Source organism: Neospora caninum, chromosome XII (assembly GCF_000208865.1).
Source record: "Neospora caninum Liverpool complete genome, chromosome XII".
NCBI lineage: Eukaryota > Apicomplexa > Conoidasida > Eucoccidiorida > Sarcocystidae > Neospora > Neospora caninum.
This window is the reverse complement of record NC_018398.1, coordinates 1,253,449-1,272,289: the sequence shown is the minus strand read 5'-3', so window position 1 is coordinate 1,272,289 and position 18,841 is coordinate 1,253,449. Positions and strand designations below refer to the sequence as shown.

At 59.0% G+C, this 18,841-nt stretch overlaps 2 protein-coding genes across 2 annotated transcripts; one reads left to right on the top strand and one right to left on the bottom strand.

Annotated features, from left to right (window-relative positions):
* Positions 1-2,692: 2,692 nt before the first annotated feature.
* Positions 2,693-13,726, top strand: NCLIV_061840 (hypothetical protein; the record flags this gene model as incomplete). Its single annotated transcript, XM_003885736.1, has 6 exons — positions 2,693-4,758; positions 5,026-5,468; positions 5,710-6,409; positions 6,876-6,980; positions 7,475-13,012; positions 13,498-13,726. 6 exons carry the CDS (start codon positions 2,693-2,695, stop codon positions 13,724-13,726), a joined length of 9,081 nt encoding a protein of 3,026 aa, XP_003885785.1.
* A 3,527-nt stretch (positions 13,727-17,253) lies between these two features.
* Positions 17,254-18,621, bottom strand: NCLIV_061830 (60S acidic ribosomal protein P0; the record flags this gene model as incomplete). The annotated part of the gene is made up of 2 exons (XM_003885735.1): positions 17,254-17,600; positions 18,033-18,621. The coding sequence occupies 2 exons, from the start codon at positions 18,619-18,621 to the stop codon at positions 17,254-17,256; spliced, it is 936 nt and encodes a 311-aa protein (XP_003885784.1).
* Between the last annotated feature and the right edge of the window lie 220 nt (positions 18,622-18,841).

The window sequence follows — 18,841 nt, the reverse complement described above, 5'->3', positions numbered from 1 at the left end:
TAAACACACTACCACGTGAAGGATGTGTACAAATAGTTACACGGGAGAGGCAGAGTTCCTTGGTGACTTCTTTCCAATTTCCTTTCCACAATCACGCCTCCGCGTCTCCGCCCCACAAAGTTGCTTCTTTACATGCTTCACATACCATAAAACGATACACAGAGAACGTACCAACTCTTCCGTTGAGCCGTGGCTAAGACGTCTCTCGTGTCACTCTTAGATCTTGGAGGACGAATGGCCGAATTTCATTGGCTGCCACCTTCCGTTAGATTTGTCTTCGCCTTCCGATCGAGCCTTAGAGCAGAAAGGGTCGCTCGCTCTTCTGCTCAACCAATTCGACTTTTGGGGATTTTTCGCCACGTCTTGCTGTGAGCCTCTAGGTCTGGTAGTCGCTTTTCTGTAGCCTCGCGAGCGGGAGGACATTCATCTGATTGATTTCCTCATCTTAAATGCTTCTGAGTGCCGCTAAAAATTCTTCACTTCATTCCCTTGGCCCCCGTACCTCACGTGGTGACTCCAACGCACGGCATCTACGCACGTCGACCTCCACGCGTTGCAGAGCGGCGGAGTGTATCTTTAAATGTCACTGGGTGTGTCTTCAGGCTTCGTTTTTTGGTTTCGCTTGCCTTTGCGTCCCCTTTCCATACCTTGATTTGACAGCATGACGCGCAAAAACTGCCATCGATTTGAACGCCTTTGCAGTCGTGTACTTGTGTACCTTCCGGAGAACAGTCTCGCTCTCGCATTCTTTTTCTGTCGTCCCTTTTTCTTTTTCTGCCTGTGCTCTCACGTTGCCGCGTCCGTTCATCGTGGAGATTTGGCGTTCTCTTCCACACCGTTCCAGAGCACACCACAAATCCTTTCTTTGGCGGGTCTTTCACGCTTTCGTCTTGCTGCGCTCTTGTGTGCTTGCCGTTCCACATCTCTCAGTTCCCTCTGACGTCGTCGAAATTCTCTCGTTCCTCTCAACACACACTGAAGCTCCCCCGTGCAGAGCCGCCGGCAACTCTTGGTTTCTCTCTTTTTCTTTCCCCTCCGCGTACCTGAGCGCCAACCCACTGACGCTTTCCCACTCTTTCTCGCGGTAGGAGCGACTTCGTCCCCCTGCTCTGTGTTTTCTCGTTCCGCAGGAAACTGACGGAGTCTGCCTCGAGATACAGTCGAGCGAGAAGGCCGGCGCTTGGAGAAGAGAGAGACAGCGCCTGCAGCCGTTTCGGAGAGGATGGACTGCAGGCCGGGCCATCGACCTCGGGATCCAGCGACGCTCCTAAGAACCCTCACTTCCAGGGGAGCGGTGAGCTCCATTTGTGTTCTTCGTGCTTCCTGAGGTGTTGAGAGCTGCGGAACGGGAAAAACGCAGCTGCGACCGCGTGGCCTTTTCGCCGGTCTCGTCCGCCTTTCTCCCGACCGGAGCTGTGCCTGTCCGTCTGCCTAAAACAGTCAAGACGCCGGGTACGCCTTGCAATGGATCCCCGTTCGAGAGCGCCTCTGGTCTATGCAGGAACGCTTCTTGATGACACACACACACAGCGACGCCCGCTGCAGTGGCCGCGCCTTTTCATCGTTTTCCGCCTTCAGTCTCCCGCGCCACCTCCAGTGTCTGCGCAGGTCCCAGCGAGCGCATCGGAAGGCTGGCGAGGCGCTCTCCCTTTTTCCCTCAGATGCCCAGTTCCAGCGGTTGCTCATCTTCTACGTTTGTCTGTGCACTGCGGCCCTCTCGTCTTCCTTCGCTGCCTCTCCGCGCCAACCCGCGTTGCCTCGCCCATTTCCACACTGACTGTGTCGCCTCTACCGCGGGTTCAGCCGAGGCGCTCCCGACGAGGCAACGCATTTTCGTCGGTAACCCCTTAACCCCTGCCTGCCGCTCACGCCACTTTGCCTCCTCTTCTCCGGCCCCGTCCAGAAACCCCCGCTGCTCCCTGCTTTCTTCTGTTTCCTAACAATTTCCGGTTTCTTCGCGTCGTGACCGTTCTCCTTTCGCGTCTCTCCGGTTCTGCTCCGCCTCGCCGTCCGCCTCTCCGTTAAGGCCTCTCGTGTCTGCGATTGCGTCGTCTTCCTTCGCCTCACCGCTTAGGGCCCTCTTGTCGCTCTTCTCTTCTGCCTCTCACTTTAGTCCTGGTCCTCTTCCCCTCTCGGGGACAAGTCGACTCCGTCGCCACCGCCGCACGACACTTCGCGACCGGCCCCTTCTGCGTTTACCACTCGCCTTCATCGCCTCCCTTTTCTTCTCTTTTCTACCCCGTCTGCTTCCCAAATCGAAATGCATGCGAGGCGACAGGGAGCGGCCGACGCCGCCGGCCTCTCTTGTGGTCTCCGTGGGCTGCCTTCCACTTCGCCTTCCATTGAAAAAGGAAACCTCAAAACCTCGTCGTATTCTTCTTCTGTCCCCCCGTCCCCTGCTTCGTCCCCTTTTTCTTCCTCCTATTCTCCCCCTTGTTCTCCTTCCCCCTCTTCCTCTTCTTCCGCTTCCCCTTCTCCCTCTTCTTCTCCCTCTTCTTCTTCTTCTTCCTCGCTACCTGCGGCTGCTTCAGGTGTATGTCCACCTGCACCGTCACGGCCGTTGCTCGGCGGCTTGGGGCTCTCTTTGTCTTTGCCTGCGAGGAACTCGAGCGTGGATTTTCGCCAGCATGGCTACGAAGTGGTGACGTTTGTTGGTCGGGGGCAGTTCGGCCGGGCGTTTCGCGTGCGGCGCATGAGCGACAGCAGCGAGTGGCTAGCCAAGCAGATCGACTTGACGGCTTTGGATGAGAGAGACCGGCGGCTGAGTCTGCAGGAGGCGGAGGTGATGAAGCAGCTGGAGCATCCATCTGTGGTCCGGTGCGTCGAGTCCTTCGTCCACCAGGACATGTTTCTGGTGATTGTCATGGAGTTCTGCGAGCGCGGCGACCTGGCGGCGCTGCTCGTCGAGCACAAGAAACGCGCCGAATTCGTCGAGGAGGCATTGGCGGTCAAATGGCTTCTGCAGCTCACCGAGGGTCTGCGGTACATACACTCGAAGCGGATTCTCCACCGGGACTTGAAACCGAGCAACATCTTGTTGGACAACTGCGAAAACGTGAAGATAGGAGACTTTGGCATCAGCCGCGTGATGACCACGACGCTCGCCCTCGCCCACACGGCAGTCGGCACGCCCCAGTATATGTCCCCGGAGATGTGTGAAAACAAGCCGTACACGTACAAAAGCGACATTTGGGCTCTCGGCTGCGTCCTCTTTGAGTTGTGCGCCCTCTCCAGCGCCTTCGAAGGCGACTCCTTCCTCGCCCTCGTCTGGAACATTGCCTTCAAACCCGTCGCGCCTCTGCCGCCGCACTACTCCCCACAGCTCGCTCACATCATCCACGCAATGCTGGAGAAAGATCCCCACAAACGCCCTGCAGCGACCGCCCTTCTCGCTCACCCCTTTCTCCTCTCTTTCCAACAGAAACAAGCCCCGCAGGAAGGCGGAGGCCAGTCAGGCGGAGACGCCCAGCTGCAGGCCAGGACCGGCGACGGCTCGCCTGTCTCGCGCGCGGCTGCCAGCGGAGACCACCGTCGGCGCGACACGGAAGCGAGGGCGAACGGCCACGAAGACAAAGAGCACGATGCGGGACGCCGGAAGGAAAGCGACTGCGCCGAGGGGAGAGAAGAGGAAGCACGCGACAAACCAGGAGACAGGGGGCGCGAGACGTCGCTCGCGCCTCAGGGGGAGACTAGGAAGGGCCAGAGCGGGAGCCGCGGGTCTCGAGAGGTGTTCTGGGAGTTCTGCGAAAGACGAGGGTGCACAAAGGAAGAAGACGCACGCGACTCAGAGATGAAAAAGAGTAAGGAGAGACCACGAGCAGCCAAAGCGCGCAAGGCGAGTCAGGGGCGCGAAGCACGAGCTGGAGTCCAAACACCGACGCCGTTTGCTCTCTCTGCATTTGCCACCGTTTCCACACGGCCGTCGCTGTCGCCGTGCCTCTGGCTGCCTCCGCACTCGTCCGGCTTTTCTCTCAAGAGGCGGGGCAGTCGCTTTCCTCGGGAATCGCTGTCGTGCTCGTCTCGCGCCCTCGCCGGCCAAAGCGAACCAGAAAGAAAACGCGCCAGCTTCGGTCCTCCCCCAGCGCTCGCCCCGCGGGCGGCAGCGTGGGAAAGGTCGCGAAACCCGCGCGAGGCAGGCGCAAACGAAGGCGCCGAGGCGCCGTGTGGACCAGCAGAGGCCGGCAGAGTCCAGCCTTCGGCTGCAGCTGATCGCGCTGCGCGAGGTGTCCGTAGACCACAGGGCGACCGGGGAGCGCGACGGAGACGCTCGGAACGCGGCGAAACGCGGCTCTCTCCTCTGTCTCCCTTGGAGGTCTGCGATGTCACAGAGCCGCTCCGAGCTGTTCCTGCCGCGCTGGAGTCTCAAGACACCGGCCGGGAAGAGGAGCGGAGGAGCCCTCGCCTCGGTGCGCGCGCGGGCCTTGAAGAAGAGCGGAGCAGAACACCGGTCGGCTGGTCTGCGACGGCGCGAAGCGGAGAGGACGAGGCGGCGCGGCGCCGAAGCAGAAGAACGCACGAGAGGAGACAGGAGCGGAGACGCCGCGTCGACCACACAAAGACCTGGGCCTCTCTCCAGAGGAGACCGCGCGAAGAGACGGAAGAGGACGAGAAGATAAGCCACGGAGCCGAAGGCGGTTGGAGGGAGAGGGCGCGATTTGTGCCGCATCGCACAAACACCCGCTCCGAGCACCGCGGGGGTTCCTTCGTTCTGGAGACCTCGGAGTATGCAAAAACCATCATTGGCCGCATAAAGAGACGGTAGGGTCCCTGGTGTCTCTGACTTCTCGCATCCCCCTCTCCGTTCGTCTGCACTGTCTTCCATTTTCCCCGTTTCCTGTACCCAACGCCTTTTTCTCTGTTGTCCTCCTTCTCCTGTTCGACGCCCTGCTCACGCCTCTTGTTCCCGTGTGCTCTTCTCCCATTTCCTTTTTTCTTTTCCTTGGATGCCTCGCTGACGCCTTCGCGCTCCCCGCCAGCCGCGTGTTTGCATGCGTCATGACAACTCGCCGTGCTCCTTTTCTTCAGCCTCGACGGTCAGGAACTCTCCCCCTCGCACCTCCTAGTGCAGTCCTTCCGCCTCTACTGCGAATCGCGGCGCGACTGCACCGAAGAAGAGGAAGAAGGAGAAGAAGGAGACGACGGAGAGGGAGACGCCAAGGCCAGGGAGGGCGAGGAGACAGCGCGTGGGGCGCCTTGGCCTCCGCTTTCGGCGAGTCGCTCGTATTCTGTCTTTCGGACACCGGCGCTGGATCGGGGAAAGACGGACGGAGCGAATCAGGTCGTCTGCGCGCGAAGCAGTCGCGCGAAGGCCGAAGCGGAGGGACGCGCTGGCGGGCTGTGGCCAGATGCACAGATGCCGAAGCGGCAGCGCACAGAGGCGAGCGGCGACGAGGGCGATGGAGACGAGGAAGGCCTCGAGAAGGCGCTAACCAGGACATGGAAGGACGAAGACGGCAACGCGATTCTACGTAGGAACCCCCACGGCAGAAGCAGACTCGATTCTTAGTTTACGAAAACCGTGGTTTCCCGCGGTTCCGACAGGCGTGGTCTGTCCCGGCCGCCCGTGTTTCCACGTCTCTGCGTTTTTCGCTCTCGCCTTGGCTGTTCGCCTTCTGCGCGGGTCTTCCGGGTCCGTCTTCGGGTGTATCCTGGAGAGGCTGCGAATCTGCGCACCCCGCGGCGTCGCCCCCTTCTGTTTTCTCTCCGCAGGACTGCCCTTCCACGTGGACTGGCTAGCGAGCTTCGCCTCGCTGCTTGACGCGAGTCTGAGCGTCACCGAATGCCGCGTCCTCCTCAGTTACTTGAACGCGAAGCGCCAGCGCCGGAGACACTCGACAGGCCTGCCGCGCGCGGCCTCGCGCCCCGAGCGCCCGTCGCTGTCTCCGCCCGCCTGGCCTAAGGCCGGGACTGCCTTGTCTCCGTCCCTGGGTCCACCTCGCTCTCGCCCCGCCCTTCTCGCGCCGCCGGTGCACGACCCCCACGCGCATGCGCTCCATGCCTCGGAGACACCACTCAGTCGCTGGGCGCTTCGCGGAGGTGACGCGGGGGCGGCTTCTCCAGTCCTCGCCGCCCAGGACTTCCTCGACGCAGTCGCTGGAGACACTGCCAGTCGCGCGTACTTTCGAGAGACCATGGACTGGGCAGCGCGCGTCCTCGCCTCCTCGCCGGAGGCGCTCGGGCGCCCCGCCGCAGGCGCCTCCCGAGGCGGGGCCGAGTGCGCGAGGAGACAGAGACAGGCCGCAGACCCAGCAAGAGACGGCGAAGAAAACAGAGGAGAGCAAGACGGAGAGGAAGAGGCTGCGAGAGAAGAGGAAGGCGCGAGTTACCGGGCGGGGTCGAGGACGTTGAACCTGCCGCTTCTGAGCGCCTTTATCCAATTCGACAGTCACAAGCTTCGCTGCATATCGAGGTCAGGTCGATGCCGCACCGCAGAGAGACGCCGGCATGCGTCCCACGTCTCGAGACACGACTTGCACACCTAATACTTCGATCGCCCCATCGCGAGACACGGTTGCCCACCTTGCTTTTGTTCAATCTCCTCGTTTGCTTTCTTCATACCTTGGCTTGCATGCGGCTTCGAGAGCCAACACGAGGGGCTTTCGCAGACTGCAATGTAAATGGGACCGCTCGCCCAGACGAACTTGATTGTACATACATATGCCTATAAATGCATAGATATGCATATCGATAGGTGTGTTCATACATGTGTATGGATATGTATATGCATCTAAGTATCTACATGTATACGTATGGTATGCATATATAATTGTCTGTATGTGTGGATCTAGAGATGGACATACACACTGTTTTCCTGAGTTTCAGCGTTCTTGAGTAGGCACGGCTTCAGCTTTTCCCGGCTTTTCCCTGTTCTCCAGGCAGCATTTTCGGACCGTGCTTCATCTCTACTTCCCGAAGTTGTCGTCCATCCAACTTGATCGCCTGTATCAACTCTCGGAGAAGGCGCCCTCCGGATTTGTGCGGTAGGCGGCGTTTGGTGTTGCAAACAGTCGATTCACAAGATGGAGCCTTTGGCGAAAACGCGCAATCTGAGTCGCTCGCACCCTCGACAATTTGATATGCACCATCTCGCGTCTTCCCTCTGAGTTCCTCCTTTCCTCTTGTGCTTCTCCCATTCCAGCTGTCTTCTGTGGCCCCTGGCCTCTCCGGCCTGGAGACGCGTGCTGCCTTTTTCGTCTTTTGCTGCAGTCGAGCGTGTCCTCTCAGGTCTTCTCTTTCTCATTTTGCCTCCCACATGGAGTTTTTGAGCGAGGAGAGTGTTGTGAAGCATCTCCGTTTTTCGTTCGGGTCACCTTGAAATTACCCCGCCTCTCTGCCTCAGCTTAGCTTTCTCTCCTTCTCTTACCCTTTCTTTTCCTTCCCCTATCTTTCCCGTTCTTTCTGTGTCTTTCTCTTTCCCTTTCTTTCTCTCATCTTTATGCCTCTCGGCGGCTTCCCTTGTCCGTGTCTCTCTCAGCTACGAGCGCTGGCTCACCACCATGGCCGCGCACGCAGCAGGTTCCAAGCGAGGAGCGTCGAGATTGCCGTCGTCGCCTCTGACGCTCCATACCCCCTCGAGACGATCTCTGTCTCCAGGCACGCCTGGATCGGTCTCGCCTTCGTCGCCAAGGTCCGGCTCTGCGTGTCCACGTTCCTCTTCTTGCGCCGTCTCCCTGCCTGTCTTCTTTCCTGTCTCCCTTCCCGATGCGCCTGCCTCAGCGCCCGCCCTCTCGACCGCCTCGGTGGCTTCGCCGTCTGCGTCGTCGCGCGCGAGTCGCCTGAGTCGAAGTTCGCGCAGCCCCGTTTCCGGCGAACGAGGAGAGAAACGCGGCCTTCGCGCGAATCCCCCAAACCCCCCAGAGGCAGCAGGCGAACAGGCGACGGGGGCGAAAGACAAAGAACGAGGGAAGAGAGCGTGCGGGGGCGGCGCGACGGAGATCATGCAAGGTGTTGAGAGGTTGGACACGAGAGCCGAAAAGAGCAGAGAGAAGGCAGAAACCGGACTGGAAGGAGACAGCAAAGGGCGAGAGAGACAGGCCTGGCCGGTGACCGCTGAGTCCCCCTCTCGACAACTGTCGCTTTCTCTGACCAAGTCGCCGCGTCTGCTCGTTCGCGTCCTCCCTCCTCCTGCCTCTCTCCCTTCGTCTTCTCCGTGCTCGGCTTTCCCCCCTTCCTCGCCTGTGGCGTCCTCCGGCGCCTCCTCTTCATCGCTCTCCAACGCCAAGTTGTCTTTGGCCTCCACCTCCGGCAAGGAGTTTCGTCCACAGCGTCTGTCGCTTTCCGCGTCCCCGTTGGCCGTTGCCCAGAGATCCGCAGTCTGCGGCTCGCCTCTCTCGCGCTCTCGTCCAGCGTCTCTCTCCTTTGCGCTAAACAGAGCGGAAGAAAGCGAGGAGGCTGGTGCCGCGATTTCCGCTACGTCCTCGCTCGCCAGTGCCCGGAGGGAGAAGCAGGAGGAGCAGGGGCGGAAGACGAGCAGACCGACCAGAGACAATGCACCCGCGGCCAGCCGCGAAAGAGGGCGGGTTGCCGAACGAAGAGACGCAGACGCGGAAACCGCAGACGCAGAAGGCTCACAAAACAGGCAGAGAAGACCTGCCTTGAATCTGCTGGCGTCACTCGTTGCGCGCACGAGAGACGGGGAGGAAAAAGCAAAAGACGAAAGGGAAAACGGAGACGACAGCGGGAGACGAGAAGAGACGCAGTGTCCCCCCGACGCCACGCTGGGAGGTGTCTGTACGCCTGGGTTCGATTCGCCATCTTTCTACGGCGAAGACGGCACCCAAACGGGGTGCGCCAGACCGCACCTTTCTTCGCTCTTTCCCGACTCGCACGCAGCCCTGCTCACCACCACGGCGGCGCTGTGGTTCGATGCCAGCGAAGAGGCCGACGCGGTGTCCGTGCACGCCGAGAAGAAGCTTACCGAGGAAGAAGACCACGAGAAGCCGCGTGCAGCGAGAGAAATCCCTAACGAGGAGAAGCGCAGACTCGAAACCGACAAAACAGACGGAGTGGCCGAAGAGACGCGCGCGAATCCTCTCTCGCCGGTCTCCACCGACGAGAGAGATGCAGACACCCGAGAAGGAGGCGCTTTGCTGCGTCGCCCTCTCAGCGCTGGAGACCGCCCCGAGGTTTCGCAGGGATGCTGCGAAGCAGCGCGTCGCCTCCTCCGTGGCGGGTTGTCTCCTCTTGTCTCTTCTCTGTCTGCGGCTGACCAGAGGTGGAAACACGCCGGAGGGTGTGGCCAGAGCTCAACAAGCTTAAACCGATCTTGCGAGACGTCGAAGTTGCGTCGCGTCTCTCTGGCTTCTGGCGTCTCGTCTCCCTGGTCGTCCTCAGCACCTGGAGGGTGGTCGTCTCCCCCTTCCTCCCCTTTCTGCGCCGCTGCGCTCCAGAAAGAAACGCTTGCGCTACTCGAGTCATCGCCCTCAGCTGCCTTTGCCTCGTCCCCGTCTCGTCTGTCCCTTACCCAGCCGCATCCTCCGCCTCCCCGAGCAGCCCCGCACTCTCTTTGCCTCTCGGCTGGCCTCGGTTCGCACTCCCCGAAAGAGAGAGACTGGCTGTCTCCTCGCGACGCGAGAAAAGAGAGAGAAGAGAAATCAAAGCGAAAAGAGAGCAAAGTGGAAGGAAAGAAAGGCGAGACGGTGTGTGGAAGAGACTTCACAAGGGAGAAGCGAGAAATGGGCGTTCAAAGTTTACATGAGATCGGCCGCACGGAGATCTACCTCCCGGTTTTGCCCTTGAGCTCAGTTTCGTCTGCTCCCTCCGATTTCGCTTCGTTCGGCGAAGAACAAACAAAAAGCTTTTCTGAAGGCCACGCTCCGAAACCGTGTCACCCAGACCTGCTGCTGCGTCCGCAGCCCACGCCACGTAGCCCCGCCTCGGCCTCGCGCAGTGGAGGCGCACGGGAGACAGCCGCGCGGGAGACAGGCGCACGGGAGACAGGCGCACGGGAGACAGGCCGCATCTCCTACACCGACACCAACGCCCCGAGAGGAGAGGCCAGCGCAGAAGAAAAGATCCGTCGAGAAGCGAAGCTGCTCCTCGCACCTCAGAGAGGAGGAAGCGATAGAGGAGGAGACCGCGGAGAAGAAGTGGTGCACGTAGAGAATATGAGCAATGCGAAAGAGGCGTGCACAGCACAGCGCGATCAAGGAAAGCAGACTCCAGCGCACTTTGTCCCGGCTGAAAGCGGGCGTCGCTCGTGCATGCTGAGCGGAGGCCAGGAGGGCGCTGCAGGAGCGGAAAACGCATCTGTGTCGTTTCTGTCGACGGTTTCGACTTCTGCTGCGTCTTCGCTCGGCGGATCAGGACGCCTCGCGCATCCGACATCTTCTACAGCCTTGCCGTCTTCCTTCGTCTCCACGTCTCTCGCTTCCTCCTCCCCCTCGGCGTCTTCGCGTTCTCTTCGAGGCAGCCATGCGTCTTCCTCGCCCCACTCTCGCTCGTCCTTGGCCTCTCCTGCGCCCTTCCCTCTTGCCTGTGCATCGCCTTCCCTCGCTGCTTGCGGCGCGCCGTCTTCGGGATCCCATCTCCCGTCTCTCCTTCGGGCGTCTCCGCTCTCTTGTTCTCCGTCGCCCTTGCTCTTCTCGCCGCCTGCGCCTACACCATCTTGCGCGTCTCTCCCATCTTGCTCGTCTCCACTAACTTGCTTGTCTGTGTCTTCTCCGCGTCTGGTTTCAGTTTCCACGTTCTTTTCAGGGTCAGAGGTTACCACCTTCTGCAGCGCACCATCCCCCGCTTCCACGCAGTTTCCATGTCAGGCACCCTCTTCCTCTTCTTCTTCCTCGTCTTCTGTCTCGTCTTCTTCTTCATCCCCGTCTTCCTTCTCTTCTTCTTTCTCGTCTTCCTCTTCTTCTTCTTCCTCGTCTTCTTCCGCGTCCTCCTCTTCTTCCCCTTGTTCGTTCCCTTCTTCTTTTTCGTCTTCCTCTTCGTTCTCTTGTTCTCTGGGGACTGCTCCGTTCCCCACGTCGAGCTCTTCCAGAGGCGAAAGAAGAGCGGCAGTACGCGAACGCGGAGAGCCTCCGGAGGTTGCCGATGGCTTCAGCCCCCGCCTGCCTCCCCGCCTCCACAGCCACGCCCAAAGCGAGGTAGCCGACGCCCCGCTTTCGCCTTTCTTCGGGCAGCGTCAAAATCGGGCTCGCCCTCCTCTGGGGGAAAAGCGAGACGGAGAGATCTGTCCCCGCAAGTCGCTCTTTGATCGCGACGTCGACGCTGGAGTCCTCGTGGCGCCAACGGAGTGGCGAACTTACCGCGACACCCGACCGCCTCCCCGTCGCAGGCACTCCGCCTTCAGCATACTCTTTTCTTCCGAATTTTCGGCCTTTCTCCGCTCGGCCTCGGGTTCGCCGTTCCGCACCCGAGGTAGCCGAACGCCGTCTCCGCGGCTCCTCGCCCCCAGGTTCCCTTCTGGTCACAAACGGACAGACACAGAAGAACAACGGCGAGCGCTAAGAAGGAGCGAAGTGAAGAAGGATGACGGGAGGAAGAGCGAGGGGAGGACGAGCGAGCGGCGAAGCAGAGACGAAACCCGACCCGGAGAGAAGACGGGGAACGCGTCTGCGCCTCGTTCTACCGTGCGGCGAACCGGTGGATGCCCCACAGTCGCCTTTGGCGCACAGGGGAGCCTTGCGGCAGCGCTTCGCGCGACGCAGGCGCTCGTTCACTGTCTCCAGCTGGAGAGGACCGCTGCATGCAGACGCGTGACTGATCAGTCTGGCAGTCTCGCCTATCTTCAACAGAGAGAGTGCGAAACCGATTCAGCTCTTGTCGGAGCGGTCACAGCCCTCGGCCTCGGATGTCGTGTGCAGGACAACCTGCCGCGAGGCGTCTCGAAGACTTTCTCAAGAAAGCCAGAAATCGCCCTCGGCGCTCCACCAAGACCGCCTGGCGAGGCAGCAGCCGAACTGCCGAAGTCGGGAGAAGCAGGGCCAGAGTGCGTACGCACCTGCGAGACGGAGGCGCTCCTCGGTGCAAAAACAGAGAGAGACGGGACGGTACTACCGTCGAGGCCGCACAGCGAAGAGGAAGAGAGAGAAGAAAGGAAAGAGACGCAGCACGGCGACGACAGAGAAGATGAGAGAGAGGAAGAAACAGAGAGAGGAGAGACTGACGTGCACGATCCGGTAGCTGAGAGTTTCCTAGATGCGATGGCTTTGCTTCATGAGGCTCTTGACGAACTGCCAGAGAGAAGGCATGCAGTAGCTTGTCTCGCGTCTACGTTCTTCCCTCCTCTTCGCAGTCGTCGCCTGTCTGCTCCCTCGACTTCCCTCTCGTCGCAGGCAGACAAACACTGCCTCCTGCGTTCTCCGGAGAGTCTGCCTCTCTCGTCTCCATCGTCCTCTTTCGCTGCTACCTCTTCGACACGAGCCTCGCAGTTACCTCCTCCCTATGCACCAGCCACCAATGCGCCAAGGGACGGATCGTCCGGTGCCATCTTGTGCCGTTCCAGTTCCTTTTCTGCCTCTCCATTCTCTCCTTCTTCACCTTCTTCGCCTGCGTCGTCTCCTCTTTCTTTTTCTCGCGCTGTGCCTGGAGAAGGAGAACTTTCGAAGGCGCGCGACGGCGAGCGCGAGGCCGCGAGAAGAGGCGACGAGCAGGAAGGGAGGCTAAGGAGAGAAGTTGCCATTTGCGCTTCCTTCTCCTGGGGTGCGCGCTACGCGAGCTGCGCAGAGTTTTACTCTTCTCTCATCATGAAACTGTTTCAGTGGGTATCCTTCCTCCTCCCCTTCCTCCAGGCGGGGACCTGGCGTCGTCCCGACGGCTGCAGCGCCGCGCCACGCTCGCCAGGATCGCCCCGCCCTCACACGCACACGCGCCGCAGCAGAGACGAAAGAGACAAGAGGGACAGCAGAGACACCAGAGACCGAAGAGACAAAAGAGGCAGAGAGAGGCGCCATGACCGAGAGGAAACGCAGGCAGGGCGAAGAGAACGTCGAATTGGTTCGGATATCGAACACCTCCGTGATGCCATAGGGGGCTATAGACGGCTCATGGTTCTCAAAGAGCAAATCTCAAGGTAAGCAGTTGTGCTTTTGCGCCCGCCTCCCTCTCCCGTGCTCTCAACCTCAAGATAAATGTATGAATGGACACCCATTTCGACACCTACCTACAACTGCCTATGTCTTTGGCTATGCAGATGTATGTCTCTTCACGTGCACGCCCGAGCTTTCTTCTGCTTGTGCCTCGCATCGTTGTTCTAGTTTTCCCTCGCATCCCGTGGCACCAGCTACTGCATGCGTCAGACCCAGAGAAATTGCGAACGAGCGTTACAGCGATTTGTTCGTGGCGACAAACATGCACAAATAAATGGGCAAACACCAGGATGCAGAACATATGCGCGCATTTGCACTGCATGCACGGGAGTCGAATCCCGTGCATCCCTACAGGCGTATACATTTGTGTATACAACATGTACATGTTTTGAGACCGACGAGATGCGCAAACGGGCGGGTACTTGTGGCCTTAAAGGTGTGGTCGGGAGGCTGTGTTGTTGTTTCTCAGAGAGGCAGCTTTCGTCGCTTCGCTAGGCGCAGGTGGAAGCTTGCAAAAGGACTGGAGCGCCGCACGCGTGTTTATGGAGACTGTCTGCATGCGGAAATACCAAGGGTGGAAACTGGAGAGGCAGAAGCCTCTGCATCTCCTTCCAGGTGACGCCACCAAGGCACAGGAGGGGAGCCTTTCGTTCCCTCTCAAACAGACTCGAATCCACAGGGAAGAGATTCCGATTTGAAGAGACAAACGCATCTGTGGATAGGCCTCAGTTTATAAATCCTTATGCTCTTTTGCATCGAGGTGTATAGAGACATATATATATATATATATATATATATCTTCTTATAGATGCATTTGTACTCACAGTTGTGTAGGCACATCGCTGTAGGTATCTGTCTATTTACAGGCATCTATTTGATTGTCGACGGGGTTTGTTATGTGTCTGTGACGTCCTGAAAATGCACATTCCCCCGTCATGTGCTGCGCATGTGTTGTATGTACACTTCCTTTCCCCGAGTTTCTTTCCTTTCGCGTTCCGCCTTCAGCCCTCGATGCCTTGACAGCGTTGGAAGACGCGATTTTGCGGGATGGGAAGGCGCCTGCGTCCATGGACGACTGGGTTTCAACGACGGGCACTGCACTGGACGCGCTGGAAAATGAACTTGCGGCGACGCTTCTTTTCCTTTCCTCTGTCTCCGGTTCCTCGGATTCGCGTCTCGCGTCTTCGCGCTCGCCTCACTCTGTCGAGTCTTTCGCATCTTCTGGAGAAAGAGATGAGGATGAGGAAGAAGAGTGCAATCGACAAGCGCGACTGAGAGACCGCCGACGACGCGACTCCAGATACGGAGGTGGAAGCGCGACGGGGAGCAAGAGGGAGGCGACGCGCGCGTGTGCATGCGCGAGGCAGACGGTGGAGAAACATCGCGGACGAGGTTGTTCCTCTCGACCTTCACAGCCCTTCGATGCTTCCTCCAGTTCAAGGGACCGCTTGGGGAATGCGCCCGCGAAGCGTTCCGAGCCTCAGGGCGGCGTCTCCAGGCACACCGTCGAGGAAATCTCTCTCGCTTCGCCCAGACCCTGGCAGACACGGCAACATGCCAAGTTCATCTGGCCCTCCTCGTTCGATTCCTCAGTTTCCTCTGTTTGCTCGTCTGCCCGTGGTTCTCCTTGCAGCTGTTCTTCGGTTTGTTCTTCTGTGTCTCGTCGCGTGTCTCGGCGGCCCTCTTCCAGGAAGAGACAGGGGGAGAGAGTTCGCGTCGGAACTGTCGACGAGGAGAGGCGAATCTGCATGGAAAGACGCATCTACTTTGGGGATTCGAAACGCACCGACTCTGTCGTGTGCCGCGAGAGGAGCGGCGAGCCTCGACGGCTGTCTCTGCCGCACGGAGACAAACGACGCGCCGGAAATGGAAAAGCAGAAACACAGCCAGACGAGAGAGAAGAACGAGAAGAGAGGAGAGGGTTTTCTTTGCCCTCGGGGTCTCACCAGGGAGACGCTGGAGTCGACGTTTGTGGGGGGGAGAGACAGAGCCCCGCAGCGCCTCGCCCTCCTGTCTCCGGTGCCTTCTTTTCTTCCGACCTTTCGTCTCGCGTTCTCGACTCTGCTCCCCAACCAAGTTCCAGGGCGTTCGCGCGTCGCACGGACAGCGGGGAGCCTGCGGCCACGCGGAACAGAGCGACAGAGAAGGACAGGAGAAGAGGCGAGGAGGAAAGTCGCAGAGGTCGTTCGTTTGTCGCAGCCCCTCCGGCTGTTCGCCGGGGCAGATCGGGCAGAGCTTCACTGATCTCAAAACGGCGAGAAGAATGGGGAAGCGCGCCGCGCCCCGCCACACGTGAAAGACCGCGTCTGCCTCGGCTCCTGGGACCCGCAAACCCCCAGGCAATTGCCGAAACAGAGAAAGTACACGCCAGGGCGGAGCGACGTCTCTTCTCTGGAGACAGCGACGCGGCAAGCGAAGCGGGCGTCGAGAGCGGAGCCGCCGGCGGGGCCGAGCGCCTCGCCTTCCCCCCCGTGCTCTTTCCTCACCGTTTGGCCCATCCACAGACTCTGTGTGTCTCGCAGAGACACGGCGAAAAGGCTCGTTCTCGCTGTACAGACAGCGGAGCGACTCTGGACACCGCCGCGTCGAGCTATGTGCCTCCGACTCTGCTCTCGTCGCGGCCTTCTTCGCAGTCCTCTCTCACCCCTTCTTCGCGCGTGTCTAACCCTTACCCCTTTCTTGCCTCGCTCGTTTCCTGTGCACCACATTCCTCGCCTCCACTCGCAGCGTCCTCGCCCTTTCCCCCGCACATGTAGTGTTCTCGTTTTCTGCCTCCAGCAGCCATCGCCTCTCGGCGCCTCAGGCTTCTCTGTTGAGGCGCAAACCGCCGAAAACCAAATCCGTATCGAGAGCCATCCCGCACCGGACGCTCTCTCGCCTCTCTCGCTTCAAACGTCGAACCGAGGAAAAGAAACGTTTCCACTTCGCGCGACGCGCGCGGACTCAGCACGTAGATCGACAGGGACGGGTCCCCTCTGGGTATTTCTTAGAACAGAGCTCTGCTTGAGTTCCCCGACACGAACGCTTGCTCTCGACAAAAACGACGCATAGAATAAAACTGCTCTGGTGGCAAGCCTGTAGATGCTGCCAGAATAGACAGCTCGAGTTTACAAACCTGAGATAGATATATATCTTGGACGATTGTATGTCGGCGGCTAAATGCCAATCAAACATGCGAATTTTAGTTTTTCCGCGAAATTTCTCCATCTCTCTACATAGATATCAAGACTCTACGCTCCGGCTGTCTTTACACCTCCGTGCCTAGGCAAGCGCTCTGTATGGAGAGCACAAATGGAGCGCCACCAGACACGGAAGCGGTTGATTGGAACTTGCGCTGCCGTGTGTCCCCGTTAGAGGCTCCGAAAAAACGTTTTGGCGAGGTGTGCACGCGGCCAAGACCCGTCCTGGCGAACAAGAGGGTTGTTCTGTCGAGTCGGAGCTCGGCTCTTGCTTTCTCCTTGCGCACAGAAGATCTCTTCAAACTCCCCTTATATTCATATATATATATATATATATACGTGTAGGTAGATTGCAAATGAGCGGATCAAAAAGACCTAACGACTCAAGGGTCTGTGCGTATATATTTACATCTAAATCGAATACCCCTCTCTCTATCTCTGTCTGAATATCCTTTGTACATGTGTGGAGAACGCCAAAAAGCTAGAGATGGAAGGATATGCGGTTATTCGGAGTGATGTAGTAGCTCCTCTCTCGTTTATCTATCTCTGTATATGTGTGTATAATTAAATACACACAGATGTGAGTTTCTTTTCGTCCTCGAAGGCGTGTCGCCTCTGCTTTGCCTCTCAATACAAATGAGCAAAAATCCTTTCTCGATCCATTTATGGCCTGTTTCGCTTGTCTTTTGGTCTGAGTTTTTCCACCTGCGATCCTCGCTGGATCTCCCACGACACAGGCACCTCTCGCCGAGCAGCGCGGCGCCTCAGACGAGGACGTTTTCGCGGGCGCACGCACACACGCAACAAGCAACGAGAGGCCTCGCTCTCTCGCGCGCGTCTCCGACATGCGCGCCCGCAGTCCCCCGCGGCTCTTTGTCACAAAAGGACAAAAGGGGAGAAACATCTGCCTCTCCGCTCTCGCGCGTCTCTGCCGCAGTCTGCCTCGCGTACACCTCTCCATCTCGAGACACTCCTCCCTATCTCTCTTCTCGCTCGTCCTCGCAGCTTGCGCGTGTCCCCAGTCGCGTCTTGTCTGCCGCCCACACTTAGTCGAAGAGAGAGAACCCCATGTCGTCCTCCTCCTCCTCGGGTTCCTCCTCCTTCGGGGCTTCGACGGCGGCGGCGCCCGCAGCAGGCGCAGCAGCTGCGACAACGAAGGCGTCGGGGTTCTCCAGGATGTCCTTGAGCCGCTGCATCTGCGGGAAGGTGTAGTCGGACTCGAGCACCAATGACGTGCAGAACTTGAAGGCCTCCAAGATGCTGTGCGGGGCCGAGGCGGTAGTCGGCATGCCGATCTCCCGAGACAGCGCAGCGACGTTCATCGTACCAGTCCTGAACTTGTCCAAAATAACCTCGTCCGTGATGTCCAGCACCGACGCCTTGTATACCGAACCTAAGGAGAACACGGCAGCGCAAAAAAGGGGTGAAAGGTCCAAACACAGAAGAGAGAAACGGGAAACAGGAAGAGAGGAAAACGAGAGAAACTCGAAAAACTCCGAGAGGACGTTCCTCACCTCTGTGGTTTCGTCCTTTGTCAACGGGCCTTAGTGGTGCGACTTGTGGGAACGTCTGACGCACCAGCAGCCGCGTGTGTGTCTTCTCTCTATTTTCCCCCCCTCGCCTCTTTTTCTCCTCTCCCCAGTTCGTCCCTGCTTCCACTGACGCGTCTTCCTTTTGCCTTCTCTCCGCTCGACCTCCTCCTTTCCCTCGCTCTCTTCTCCGTTCGCGCCGCACACTCTGCGCCCCCGTCCTCGCCTCTCTCCAGTCCTTCCTCTTCTCCTCCGTTGACACATCTTCTGCGCCGGCGTCTCGTGGCGTGCCTTACCGTCGTCGTAGACGTGTTGGATCGCAAGACCGTACTCGAACGGCTTAATGCCGAGCTTTTGGAGGAGCGTCGCAGCACTGGCAGTCACCTTGTCGCCTTCCTTGATGAGGTGAACCTCGGTTTGGATTTCAATTTGACCCTTGACGATCTTGGTAGCAATGCCGAGAGCCTGGAAGAAAGAGGTGCTACCCGGGTCCATGCCAGTCGGGCCCGCAGGGATGAAGACGTCGATCGGAGCGAAGACACCCTGGCGCGCAGGCGCGGGAACTTTGTTCGCCGAGACGATCTTGCGGACTTCCGCGGGGTCTTCGATGCAGAAGATGAAGCCAACATTCAGACGAACGAGGGGCAGAAGCTTCTCCAGCTGAGGCATCTCGCTCATCTTTTGCTTCAGCGCAGTGCGAATCATGGTGTTCTTTCCCATGAGCACGACGGCCTTGCCGCGGAGCGCCAAACGGATGTCCGCCATCTGCTTGCTGCCTACGTGGTCGGCCTCGACGACCAATACGCGCGGGTACTGCTCGAGCAGCGCAAAGAGACGCGAGAAGTACGTCTTGCGCTTGTCGGATTTGCCCTTGGATCCTGCCATCTTGTGAAGAGAAAAGGGAGGAAAAGCCGCGGGGACCAGAACGGAGAGAGCCGACGAAACGGGCGTGGAAGGAGAAGAAGCCGCGAAAAAATGGTCGAAACCGTATACGGGAAGCTGTGGAGACTGCCAGTGCGACGAGGCCTGCCAATCAGTTTAACCTGAAAACAACGCACAGACACAGCCACACCAAAAACGACTCGCTTTTGTGGATCCCAACAGA